The sequence below is a fragment of the Mya arenaria genome, chromosome 4 (assembly GCF_026914265.1).
Source record: "Mya arenaria isolate MELC-2E11 chromosome 4, ASM2691426v1".
Classification (NCBI taxonomy): Eukaryota; Metazoa; Mollusca; class Bivalvia; order Myida; family Myidae; genus Mya; species Mya arenaria.
This window is the reverse complement of record NC_069125.1, coordinates 78,259,207-78,272,736: the sequence shown is the minus strand read 5'-3', so window position 1 is coordinate 78,272,736 and position 13,530 is coordinate 78,259,207. Positions and strand designations below refer to the sequence as shown.

The following is a 13,530-nucleotide window of genomic DNA, read 5'->3' as shown; positions in this document are numbered from 1 at the left end:
CTGTCGTACCTCCTCATACATTCCTGGTGGAATCTTGCGGTATGGTTGCTTAAAGGGCGTGTCATTGGTAAGAACTATCTTATGTTTGACGATATTGGAACAGCCAAGATCAGTAGGGCCGGTAGAAAAGATATGACGCCAATTACCAAGTACTTGGCGAACCCGCAGAATCTGATCTGGTGACAAGTTATCGATGTCGATTTTGACACCAAGATCGTCAACTGGGTCAAGACTAGAAGAAGAGGAAGGAGGAAGTGAAGAAGCAAGATTATCAATGACCTTGACCTCGTCTATAACACATATGTCTGACTTTGGCCGGATAAAGACGGGTTTGGCAGTCATGTTGCACAATCTAACAGGGACCTTGACATAATTACCATGGTGAGGGGCCTTCAAAACATGGGGTCTAACAAGGTATGGGCTATCAGGAGAAATGTTCTCAGTAACAATCTTCTGAACATCATGTTTAAGACCTCTGGCAATTCCGTTAAGGGTAACAGACTCATAAGGACCAAGTTCTACAGTATGCTCATTAGTAGACTTTTCTGTAATAGGTTCACAGACTAGGGCATCAAAGGCTGATTGCCAAGAATCAGGCAATGGACGGGCGGGTGCAGCAGACGCTGACTTACAACGTCTAATGATATTGGTGCCCACAATCACCGGATGACTGCCAGTGTCGGGAACTACAAGTACTGGAACATCAAGTTCAAAATTCAAATCAGGAACAGCCAGAGTGATTTCAATATACCCAAAAATGGCAAGTTTGTTACCATTGGCAACAGTAACATTTATGTCGATATTCAAATCGGACAATTCCTTCAAAGGAGGCTTACTAGGCAAAGACCTAAAGAAAGTATCACTAATAGTAGTGACCATGGAACCACTGTCTATCAGACCTATAGTAGGAACTGAATCAATGACAACATTGGACGTATTGGACGCACCAACAAGATCAGAAACACTAACAGACTGGCCGAAAACGGCGCCAACCCCTGGGTGGCCACTGGCAGGGGCGGCTAAAAGTTTGGGTGACTAGGGGACTGACCAAAAGAAGAATGGCGGCCACCACCTCTACCACGGCGAGAACCACGGTTACCACCAGAGTATACATTGGGTGTCGGAGGGCCGTAACCATGCGGTCTGGGAGGTGCCGCCTGGGAAGGGGAAAACAAAGGAGGAATGTATTGGGGTGGGGGTACACTAACATCAGGCGAAAGTGTGAGAGTGTCTAGGCGCTGTAAAATAGTGGAAAACTTTTTATCAACACCAGACTGGACAGAAGATATCCGGGAATTGAGCCGTTGCTCTAAGTCAGAAAGCTTCTTATCAAAGTTGGGGTGCTGAGAACTGGGGGGCATAGATTGCTGTTGGCTAGAAGCATGGGTGGATCTGGACTTTGGTAAAGAAAGGGACAGCTCTTTATCAACCTGCCTGACATCCCGGAGAAACGCGTCATAATCTGCTGCTGCGTCTAACTTGTGGCGTGTGTTTGTGCGCAACATCTCTGAGCGCAAACCAGACCATAGTCTTTCGCAAAGCAGTTCATTACGATTTGTCAATGGGATACGGCCGCTGTCAAAAGCTTGCGTCAAAGCCGACTCGAGCCGACAACCAAAAGATGTGACAGATTCATCTGGTCTTTGAGCCAAATTGAAAAACTCCTTCATAGATAAAGACTTTTGAGAAGGTTCGCCATAATTCACTTCAAGTTTCCGGAGTACCGTGTCTACTGTAATATTTTCACCAAGTGAAACTAGTAAACGACGAGCTGTACCCCGTAATGAAGACCTGATAGCTTGCAGCACTAAGGAAGAAGACAAAGAAGCGTCTTTCCTCAGACACCGCACCTCATGGCGCCACTCATAAAAATTGATCTCTGACTTAGGCGTAGGATCATCACCAGAGAACGGTGGGATCTTCGGTGCCTTAGTCGCCATAGAAGAAGAAGGTGTAAAAGCAAAATGAGATGGGGGCGTGGAAGGCTGGGTCAAAAGGGACATCAATGGTTGGGGCTTTGGCTTGACATTAGAACCTGAAAGAGGTTTGGGCTTAACATCAAAAATGGGTGGGGCAAGCTTAGGTGTAATATTATACTTGCTGGACAGTAACTGTAACATTTCAGCTTCAGATGGGTATGACATATCACCACCAACTGCACCAAGCTTCTCCTCGGACATGGGGGCTTCTTCGTCACTCATGGTGACAGAAAGCAACAACAACAGAAGGTATAACAAACCCAGAATGAAGAAATGATGTATAGAAAATACAGTAGAAAAGAAAGGGCAAATAAAACAAAAATAGATTAATAAAACAGAAAGCGGCTATGATCCACTACACTGTGTGTGACTATGAGTGTATTAGTGATCACAATGTGCTATGCTCACCAGTGAATTATTAATAAATGCCAATGTATATCTTCAATTAAAAAAAAATATATCAACGGATGTGTAAAACTATATGTGTACTGTATGTGTAATTAAATTTTAATGTGTGTAAATTAAGTCTAATTAATTATGATGAAAATAAATTTCAAAGTTGATTTATTGAAATAAAAAAATTGAACTTATCCTATTGATTTATGTGAATGTTAAACTTTAATTCAAATGACAAATAAATGAATTTTAATTAAATTTATGAAATTAAATGTAAAGGCCAAAGACAAAGCAAAGGACAGATCCGTTAAAAAGTATAAATAATACAAGTGATAAGTTTAATGGCCGGGGACCAGTCTAGGTTTAAACAAGTTCAGGGTCAAATAGGGTCAAAAGGTGTTCCCTAAATATTCTAGTAGGCTACCAAGTTTATTTATATAACTATTTCTATTTAAGCTATGACACAACTACCATAAATACACCTGGTTTAGCTATATTCACACAGTTACTATGAACAATAAATAATTAAAGTACTCAATTGTGTGTGGAGCAAAACTTAATAAAATGATTTCAAAATCTCAAATTAATCAAAACTGTGAGATCACACTCTGAAATGTAAATAATCACAGGGAAATCTGGAAATAAAGTAGGAAAATTATATGAAAAAGGGCAAATATTTATAACCTAGTCTGACAGGTCAAAATATGAAACATATAATGTACAAAGAACACAGAAACAAAGAACACAGAAACACACAAGAAACAAATAAACAAACAACTATGCAAATGAATACAGTAACTTGCCAAGCACACTTAACCGGTCATGCAAGGGGAAATTTGGGATGGGTTAAAGCAGGGGTAATGTGTATATGTGTAGTTTAAATTTATATGTGTAATATGTGTGAAGGATGGAAAACACAATAATAAATACACTTAAGTTTTATAATGATAAATATGATCTAAACTAACGTGCTAAACTAAGTCTAAAGCATGTATAAATTAATTGTAAGCGTGTAAAATTAAGCAAAGCAATGTATGCAACCAAAATATATGCAGAAGCCAGGCAAGATCACAATAACCCAGCAAAATGAAAATAATGAAGCAAATAAGGCACAGAAATACTAATCTATGACACAAGTAAAGCAAGCAAGTTTACACGAAACAAAACATTTAAAGCACAGTCAATAGATAAGCAATTCAAAAGGAGCCGTGTGTACAATTAATTAAACATATGAATTTAGCTGTCAAAATTAACTGTCAAAACAAATACCGGGTCGTGAAATTATGTCACAAATGAAAATGACTGACAAAGTACAAAATGACAGTTACAATTTCAAGCAAGACAGACAAAATCAATACCAAATGAAATGAAATAAACCAAAAATATATGTACTCTTACCGTAAATAAAGCAATAAATCCAAAAAGTAATCCAAAAAAATCTAGGTCACGCTATTTTCACTTTATAAATGTCAACTAGCCGGTTTACTCAAAAGGAAAAAAATTGTTACAGCCAAAATATCAAAAACTTACAAAGTTATGTATAAAATAAGGGTACTCACGGTTCAACGAAAAAAATCACACACACACAAAAATACAATCCACAATTACAAATAACACATATATCACAGACAAAACACACAGAAATCCATACGCGGTGCTCCTCTTCTGTCACGTGACACGCGATCAGCTGATAACTGTCAAATTTGACAGATAAAATGTAAATAAAACAGGATTAGAGTCTCTCGCGAAATATACTACACGATCAGGGAGGATGGGTGGGGGAAAGGACTGGGGGGTATATTGCACGATCAGGGAGGATGGGTGGGGAAAGGGACGGGGAGGTATACCAATACGGAGGTGCCGGCGGATATGCTGGGCTTCTCGACCTCTTCTGGGCGTCAAAACGCAGACAAAATCTCCTCAACGTCTGGTCTGGAGGACACGACGGCCTGGCTCTGGACTACGCCAACCTCGATCGGGGAGCCATTTGTAGTATCCTCGATAGTATAGTGGTAAGTATCCCCGCCTGTCACGCGGGAGACCGGGGTTCGATTCCCCGTCGGGGAGCCATTTGTAGTGTGGGTGTCCCAAGACAAAACCACTCAACTTCGGAGTTCGAATATTATTTATTTATACGTAGTCGAACGAAACCTAAAACATATAATAAAACATATAAAAGTATATGCTAACATAATCATATTATTAATAACACCAAATACAAAGACAATGGACAGTGATCGGTAAATATATCAAGGGAGACTCGCGGTTAAATACATAAAACATTCTAAGAACTATGAGCAATAAACTTACCAGGCACGTCTAAATAATAATTAAATATGAATGAATATTTGAGCTCAAAGATAAGAGCGAATATTAAATAAGTAAGAATATTTCAGCTCAATGATAAGAGCGAATATTAAATAAATAGTAACAACTGTTACAATTGAAATCTTGACTTGCGTCGATGATGATTCAGAACGGAATGATATATGTGTATATATAAATAAGGGCGTGTGCAATGAAGCGGGAAAAAGGGGAAAAGGCATTATGAACCAATCAATCACTCTATAAATTTAGACAAACTCGCATAACCAGTATTCACGCTCTGATGCACTCGGACATAGACGGACATTGACGGACATAGACGGACAGTAACGCACAGAGGACAATAACTACGTAGCACAACACTAAACACGACGATACACAAACAATACAAAACGATATACGATATAGAACCATACCAAACACACAAACTAATAAAATACTGAAATATGCACCTTGCTACACATATATAATATTAGTCTAAAATTATAGACATGTTATACGGGATTCATCCAATCCCTAACGTCTAAACGGGTTTGTTTTGAAAAATATTGAAATTGTATTAAGTGAAGTATTTTATGGTTTAAATTGATTGTAAAGGTTTATATTCATATTTTACCATGTACATGTGTAAGTGAAAAGTTATTTTGCACAAAACAAGCATTTAATGCATTAAAACACATTATTTACCTTTCCAATAAAACGAAAGTTGACTGACACAGACAACAATTATGCCAAGCGGAACAACTCAACCCAATCGTAATAACTCGGCCACCTCCGACAAGCTTCGAGATAGACCTTGTAAATACAATTGTAACAACTCGGCCATGGCCGAAATGTTCCGATTGTTTAAAAATTGTGCCCTGAAGCCTTGCTGGTGCCCTTCATGTATATATCGCTATGTTTTGACAGCAAGAAATAAAAAAACACGTCAAACTCATAATTATTCGTAGTATACGACATTTTTAAGTATGGAACTCGTATAAAATAACTTAATCTGGTAATATTTCTTGTTTTTATGATATTTTTTAGATGTTAAATGCTTTAACCCGGACAGCAAGAAATGAAAAAAACTCGTCAAACTCATAATTATTCGTAGGATACGCCATTTTTATGTATGGAACTGATATAAAATAACTTAATCTGGTAATATTTCTTGTTTTTATGATATTTTTTAGATATTAAATGCTTTAACCCGGAATCCTGATCGGAATAACTACCCACTTTTGATACTAAACAATTTGTATGTGAAGGATTTGCCATATCAAAAAACGTAAAAAAATCCGTAAACGTACAATTATTTGGACTAGGAACTGATATAAAATAACATAATCTGGTAATATTTCTTGTTTTTATGATATTTTTTAAATTTTAAATGCTTTAACCCGGAATCCCGATCGGAAAAACTACCCACTTTTGATACTAAACAATTTGTACGTGAAGGATTTGCCATATCAAAAAACGTAAAAAAAATTCCGTAAACGTACAATTATTTGGATATATACTGTACTAAAGGTAAGCTAGTCAAATTAATTAATGGATACCTCATCAAACCTGCCAAAGTCTCACACCCCAGTCCCACCCCATAGGAAAAAAATATTGATACAGAGTCATAAACATTACCATCTTTGTGGTTCACCCAAGCAGGTTTCACAAGCCGCATACTTCTTAATCCTGTCTGGACCGTCTATGACGTGTCATAAAGTAGTTGTTAACTTAAATAAAGCCTCAGGCAGCATGCCAATTAATTCGAAACAAAACCGCAATCATTATTGAAAGACAGAAACATAATAAATTATTTCAGAATCTGCGCGAAATGAACCTAATGCATGGTCAAGGTTGTTCATTTAACCCCAACGAAAAACTGGCCAAATGAGTACATTTACACTTTAACGCTGCAGTTACTTTCCCTTTCCAGCACTTGTAGGTTTACTCAGGTAACTCAGTACTCATGCAGTCACACTAGACCTGTGTTCTAAAGGGTGGATTCATGGCAAGAAAAAGTATATAGTTCGAAGTAAGCGGGTAATAAAAGAATAACACCAGAAATATATCAGCCAGCGCTTCCTAGTCAAATAGACCAAAGTCAAATAGCCCCCATTTTGGTCAAATACCCCCACTCACATGTTAAAATTGGTCAAATAGCCCCCCCCCCAAAAAAAAAAAAAAAAAAAAAAAAAACGCCCCCACTTTTTATGTTTTTATATGTTTGTATTCATACTTATGCCAAAACATTTTTAAACCTCTAATTTTACAAAATAAAGTGCAACCAACATTATTTGTATACAGTACTGTACAGTATTGATAAATCTGACAATTTAACCAAGTAAGAATAACAAACTTTATAAAATATTACTTATAAATAATATATCATATCTACATTTTAAATGTTTCTAAGCCATATGTTTTTATTGTTTTTCTTTTTATTAATATTGATAACTCATCAAAATTAAAGGAACATAAAAGATATACAATTTAACATTTTTATTTTTGAAATAATTTGCACATTGTATTCTTCACATATTTATTTCATATCTTTTAAATACACATTTATTCTGTATGGTAAAACTATTTGCATTGTACAATACAATATACATTAACACACAAGGAAAATGTTTATTTATATAAATAAATAATTCAAGTCATTTGGATAAAATTTAATTAGGTTATTTGTTTATTAATAGTATTTATTATCAAGTTTCAATTTTATTAAATTTATCTTATGTCACACTTCATGACAAGAAGATTTTTGATATAATATATATGACACAATATTGAGAACGAGACTAGTCTGTATTTACTATCTTAGTATTTATACTGCGTTTCGTATATTATAAAATTCCTTATATAAAAACAGACGATGAAATTCTCATTTTCTATTACTATACTTGACACAAGTCCAGCTTCCAATTTCAACTGTCAATTTATTATTTCTTGTTCTAAATATAATCACATATTTAAAATTGGTATGGTGTATGTATTACATAATTTTCAAATTCAACTTTTTTCTTTATACACCCTGTAGACTTTACTCTAATAGATAGACTAATCTGTACTTGTATACTATAAAGCATCATTACAAAGTAAAACTAATAGATAAAAGCAAGCAAGTGTATTTTATGTTTATATTTTTTTAACTCATTTCACAAATTTATGACAAAAAGAGTACGAGTACAAATCTATAATGGGGCTTAGCAAACATTATTCATATTGTGCATAATTAATTACTATTTAAGCATATTATTTATGTTTCAAACATATGCGCATCACATTTATACAATTATTGCCCAATGTAATAATGAGGAGCCCTACCTTCTCTAATTCATAAGTCTTATAGTCATATGTGCAAATTATTTTTAATATATTTTATAACATTTTGTCAAAAAATGTTTTGTCTTGAAATCAGGTTATAAATGTTTGATTAGCAATTATGTCAATGCAATATATCTTAAAAATATTACAACCTACCTTCAAATATAATTTCAAATTAAAAAACAGTGGGGGCTATTTGACCAAAATTTTGGGGGCTATTTGACCAAAATGGGGGTGTTTTGACTTGGGGGCTATTTGACTTTGGGACTATTTGACCAGGTGCACAGCCAGCTATATGTACAATACAAGGCGGATTACACCGTCAAAGCCCAATCATTGGTCGGAACTTATATTTTCTGGGAAAACATTGGAATGGAAGTCAGTTCCATCAATTACTTCAGATGTGCGCTGGTTGTTCCACATAAATTTTATGGTCCGTGAGGAAATGGAGATCTTGATTGCACAGTACGGTGTACATAGTTTATATTAATGTTATTCTGATTGTGTCCGTACTTCTTGGTATTTGTTGACCTTAAAATTGGCTCGGAAATCGACAAGGTTTTCGACAGTCGGTAAAATATGGCAATCTTACTGGTCCGGGCTACACAAATAATCATTCACATACAATGGATTGCCCTACCGGGATGGGGGTACTGATGCCGTACGTAAAAAGAAGAGTGTAGACAAATTGCAAATTTTGTTGTCTAAATTCCATCAAATAAAAACCTGGCCAAGTGTGACAAAACCGCCGATAAGAATCACATTGAATGTTTTTAGCACAGTATTGCTGTATGCAAAAAAAACTATTGATAAGTGAGATTCTTAAAAAAATCTAAACGGCACCACTAATGCGTATACATGTGTCCTGCCCAGTTAGGTTTAATGATTGCCTATCTGCATTTTCACTGGCTGCAAATGTAGGTTGTATTCTAAAGTATGCTTCCGCTCCGCCATCTCCGCTCATTCTCAAGGTTATCTAACTATTACATCTGACGTATAAACAAAATTAAAACGATCGGATGTAACAGTGGTTTTGAAATATTCCGGGTACTACATTTCTGCAATTCATGTAGCGCGTGTCTTCATGGTATATTGCTTTGTGGTATTCGGCTCACCCAGGGCTGGTGATGTTCTTGCTATGTTTTACTGGACGAAATACATATGATAAAAAAAGAATCTGACATTCTTCATCATATAATAAACAATTGTATTCATTTCGCCCAAGAAATATATAAGTTACGCTCGTAAAAGGCTCGCGTAATGACATGTGCCATGGACTCGTTGAATAAAATTGTGTATTATATTAAAATTATGACGACTCGTGATAGATCCTTATATTTGTACACAAATCATGCGCCATTTTGTTTTATCATTGAAGTTCAATGAGTTAAACATATTAATAATGCGTTAAAATATAATTTATCCATCGACCTATATTGTGATTCTTTAAATGGGGTAATTTAGGTACATATTAACCCGAACTTATTTCAATGATTATTAAAAAAACAAAGAAAAAAACACAATATATCAAGTATTTCAAAAAGAAGAAAAATCCAATTTCTACTACGACACGGAGACCTGGTTATGCCAACTTGCATTTCATCAAGTATACATCTTCGCACTACGAACGCACTCCCGCCTACAGTGGAACGTTACAATGTTATCCATTCGCAATAAGTTCATAAATTTCATCACGTACTTCATAAGTTTGAATATTCATAAATTATATATTTTTTATAAATATACTGAGATGTTTCCAAATTTTCTAAGCTTTTCAATATACAGTATACAGTCAATGACTAAATAAAGTATTTTCATATTTCGTATAATTTTCATATTAAATTTTCTTAAATAGGCTACCCATATTCATTATAACCAGCATTAATTCTCACTATTATAACCATATGCTATACATAAATATATTATTTGGTCCGAAAAATGCATTTGCAATTTTTGCTTCAAAAATCTTAATTATAAGGGAGTTAACTCTTGTACCTCTAATCCCTTTCATTCCTTTTCGGTAATTCTACGCTTGATTACCTGTATTTGGCGCTCACATTAATTGTTAAAATTCGCGGGGACGGTCGTCTAATATTTTTATCCATGGCGGATTCGAGAGCTCGGCCGAAAACTTCGCGTTCGAAGAGGCCCTCGTCGCTGGACGAACAAATTTCGGAGTTGGAACGTGAGGAGGATATTTTAAAAAGGGACTTGGAATTGTTGAGCCCCAGACAGAAGCCTATTCCGCAGGACATTGAATCTCTGAAGAAAGAAAGGGCTACCCTCCAACGTTTGGTTGAGGAGCGTCGTAAATCTTCTGAGGCCAGGCGATTAAGGCGTGACATTGAAGAACTAAAAGGTCAACTTTCAGCGTTGGAAATTTCAGATACACGTGACCCCATCTCCCGAAAAATGCATTAGTTTATTTTTTGCCGATGGAAGTGAGACGTTTCGAAATAAAAGAAGCCTATTAGAGAAAGGCAGTTAATAAAAATAAAAAATAAATAAATAAAAGACGCATTTTTAATCAGAAGGGTTAGTTGAAAAATCGTCCCTTTATCGTAAATATTATTCAACTGCGCTGGAGTTAATGTCAATACGGTGCTTCAACCATATATCAAACTTAAAAACGCGTCATATTGAGGTAGTGGTATGCTAATAAATAGTCATCAAAACTGACCAAAATTGGAACACAACAATCTAGCGGTAACGATGTAAACCAATCGCAGAGAACATAAACGATATATCTGTGGTATTTTGCTGAACATGCCCTTTTGATTAACGATTTTTTAAGTTTTGCAAAAATTGAATTTTGTTCGGAAAATGAAGCCACAACCTTCAAATAGTTCAAAGCCTAAGGTAAAAAAAACGTCCAGAAAATCGAGTGTAGATTTGAGTGATAATATTTTTTATATTATTTTTATTCAAACATTTAACCAGTTTATCCATCTTAAAGGAGCATTTGACAAAACATGATTTGTGAAAATACCTAAATGATACGCCATTATATTACATTTAAATCGAAAAAAATGTAAAGAACAAACTAAGTTGATTCAACTGCTATTGGTTATCAGTATTAAAAAAATAAATAAATATCACGCGGATACATTACAACGTTACTGTCTTAGACGCGCGCTAGTTATTGAATGTTGTCGTTGACAACATTGAATCAGTTACTTCGTTAACTACCCTCGTGACGTGCCTGAAACAGTACATTGCAATATCTCGCGTGCTGTGTGTCAGTCATTTTCACTTATAGAAACAATCTGCAAAACATCTAGGTAATTTTAAGGATATACATGTATTCTATATGTAAATTGGTCAATATCAGGTTTTCCATTTTGACAAAGATTTTTGAACAAGTCTTGAAGTTTGTCCGAATGACACTCCGATAGTTGCTGATCCATATGAAGACGTTGACGAATCGACTGGCGCCGAGAATCCGACCGCTCGCCCGAATAAACAACCGGATGTGCTACCTGAGCTCTGTTGCGGTTTAAATACCTTTTTTATGTCGGATAAGGTCGCCAACTTGGAGAACTGTTTGGCCCTTTCGGAAACAGATGCGAGTTCAACATTGTTACACTGCAGCTGGCGGACCCGCTTTCCCCGTGAAGTCCAACGGCCGTGCAGCTCGCGCGTGTACGCTTCAACATGGACGTCCTCCCCCGCCTCTCGTCGTGCACGCAGTTCACGCTCAACTTCGTTTGAAAGTGTCTTCAAAGAAATCTCCTCCTGAGCTCCACCGACGATTACTGGCATGAGCAGGTCTGCTCGACCGAGCCGGACATATTGTCCGCCGGTTATGAAGGCCAAAGCCATAAAAAAATCGACAAATGGTGTTATTGATGGCTCGCATCCAACAACATACAATGTAACATCGCGTTTAGCCAGTCTTATTGCCGTTTGAATAGGATCTATTCCACACGGACATCCGTCCGGAAATCCATCGGGAACGGACAGTCCATGTGGCGGGGCATCAGATATCATAACTGCTATCTTTATACTGTCGTTCTGCCAGCTAAGATTAAGCAAGTCGTCAAGTGCGTCTGCGACAGCCTCGGGTGAGTCCCCTCCCCCATTGGCGCGGCTCAGGTCCAGCCAGCCCTTCATAGTGGCTACGGAGTCAGTGAAATCATGTGTTCTGGTGACGAACGAGCTTTCCTGTGGCGGATGGTCCCGGTATTCCACCAGCGCCAGCCGGACGTCCGTGCTCTCCACGGTCACTATCTCTTCTACAATGTCCCGGATGTTGGTTCTTGCCTCTTCTATATAAGATGACATACTACCCGTGCAATCCATCACAAATGCTAGATCCAAAACTTTTATCATTTCCTCAGGCTCTTCTGTAAATGTGAGATCTTTTATTTCCTCTTTCATCTTTTTAAACCTTTCCGGTGAATCATTCAAAGCGTATCTGTAAACACTGTCTTGCTTTCTTTTCCTCCGCGTTATCATCTTTAAAATATATTAGAAACTTCAATAAATACCAAGTTATGCCAGTCTTTTTATTTCTACTGAATACTAAGAGTAAATAAACAGCTTGTTAAATGCGCAGTAAATCGATCTTATTTTGGCCGAATCCCAGTGAGGAAAAACCCAATACGTTGTGAAATAAATAGAAGTAAATATAGTAAAGGAAGATTATACGTAACTGCCTTTGTGTGTAAAGCAAATATGATACATGATAAACGTGAAGGAAGATAACAATGTAATACTCCGTTTAACTTATCTGTCTAAATGAACTCCTACATGAATATAATTCATTAAGTTTGTCCGCAATGCAAAGCTGTCCTCCTTTATCCTTATTATTTATCATCGTGTAAGGTTTTTCCAACAGTTTAAATAGTAATTATTAATAACTTGGAACAAATACCGTGCAATACCATTGCAATACCACGTAAGGAAACTAATACAGGTAAACAAGAATTGTGTCCATAGCACACGGACGACCACAAGCATGTACGCGTCACATTAATGAAGGGAAGGTGTGCCAGTCAGTGTTATGGAATGTAATTGAGCATTTGACTCACTCATTTAAATGTCTTCACTCATGATGCTCAATAAATTAATCGTTTCTCCAAAACAAAAATACAAGACTTTGAATACCATTTAATAAATAAATAAATAATAATTTGCCGAAAATGGCCACGGCGCCGGTAATCTAATCATTATACAGTCATTAGACAGAAATAAAAAAAAAAACAACGTCGCGGCCAACTGCCCGTAATATATTTAACAAGGCATTTAATATCACATATAAGTTGCAAACTAACACAAACAAAATAATAATAGTAATAATGATAAGGGAGGGAGGGATGTTTTTTTAAGCCAAATACTAGACGTCTGGACGGGACGAAATTAAACTGAACAATGACAAGATCGGATTAACACATACGCGACTATGGGTGAGTGTGCTTAAAAGTAGTTCCAATAATTATAAAAATTTAGGCTAAAATGTGGTATATGATCAACACAGGACTTGATGATCATCCTGATAATCCATGGTCGTAATCACCCA

The 13,530-nt window shown here is 36.3% G+C and overlaps 2 protein-coding genes and 1 non-coding gene across 3 annotated transcripts in view; 1 reads left to right on the top strand and 2 right to left on the bottom strand.

The window, feature by feature from the left end:
• LOC128230447 (protein HIRA-like) overlaps positions 1–6,536 on the bottom strand; it is a 257,743-nt gene extending 251,207 nt beyond the window's left edge. Inside the window, 1 exon segment of the mRNA XM_052942716.1 lies at positions 6,321–6,536. Coding sequence (XP_052798676.1) covers positions 6,321–6,360 — 40 coding nt within the window. The 5' untranslated portion in view covers positions 6,361–6,536.
• On the top strand, positions 4,371–4,442 carry Trnad-guc (transfer RNA aspartic acid (anticodon GUC)). Its single transcript has one exon. It is a non-coding gene; the product is annotated as a tRNA-Asp (tRNA).
• Positions 6,537–10,912: 4,376 nt separating the features above from the next.
• On the bottom strand, positions 10,913–12,587 carry LOC128232205 (uncharacterized). Its single transcript, XM_052945618.1, has one exon. The coding sequence runs from the start codon at positions 12,465–12,467 to the stop codon at positions 11,337–11,339; it is 1,131 nt and encodes a 376-aa protein (XP_052801578.1). The 5' UTR covers positions 12,468–12,587; the 3' UTR covers positions 10,913–11,336.
• Positions 12,588–13,530: the final 943 nt, after the last annotated feature.

What these genes read in the sequence shown, in the direction of transcription:
- LOC128232205 (XM_052945618.1), bottom strand. Translation starts at nt 12,467, where the DNA reads ATGATAACGCGGAGGAAAAGAAAGCAAGACAGTGTTTACAGATACGCT.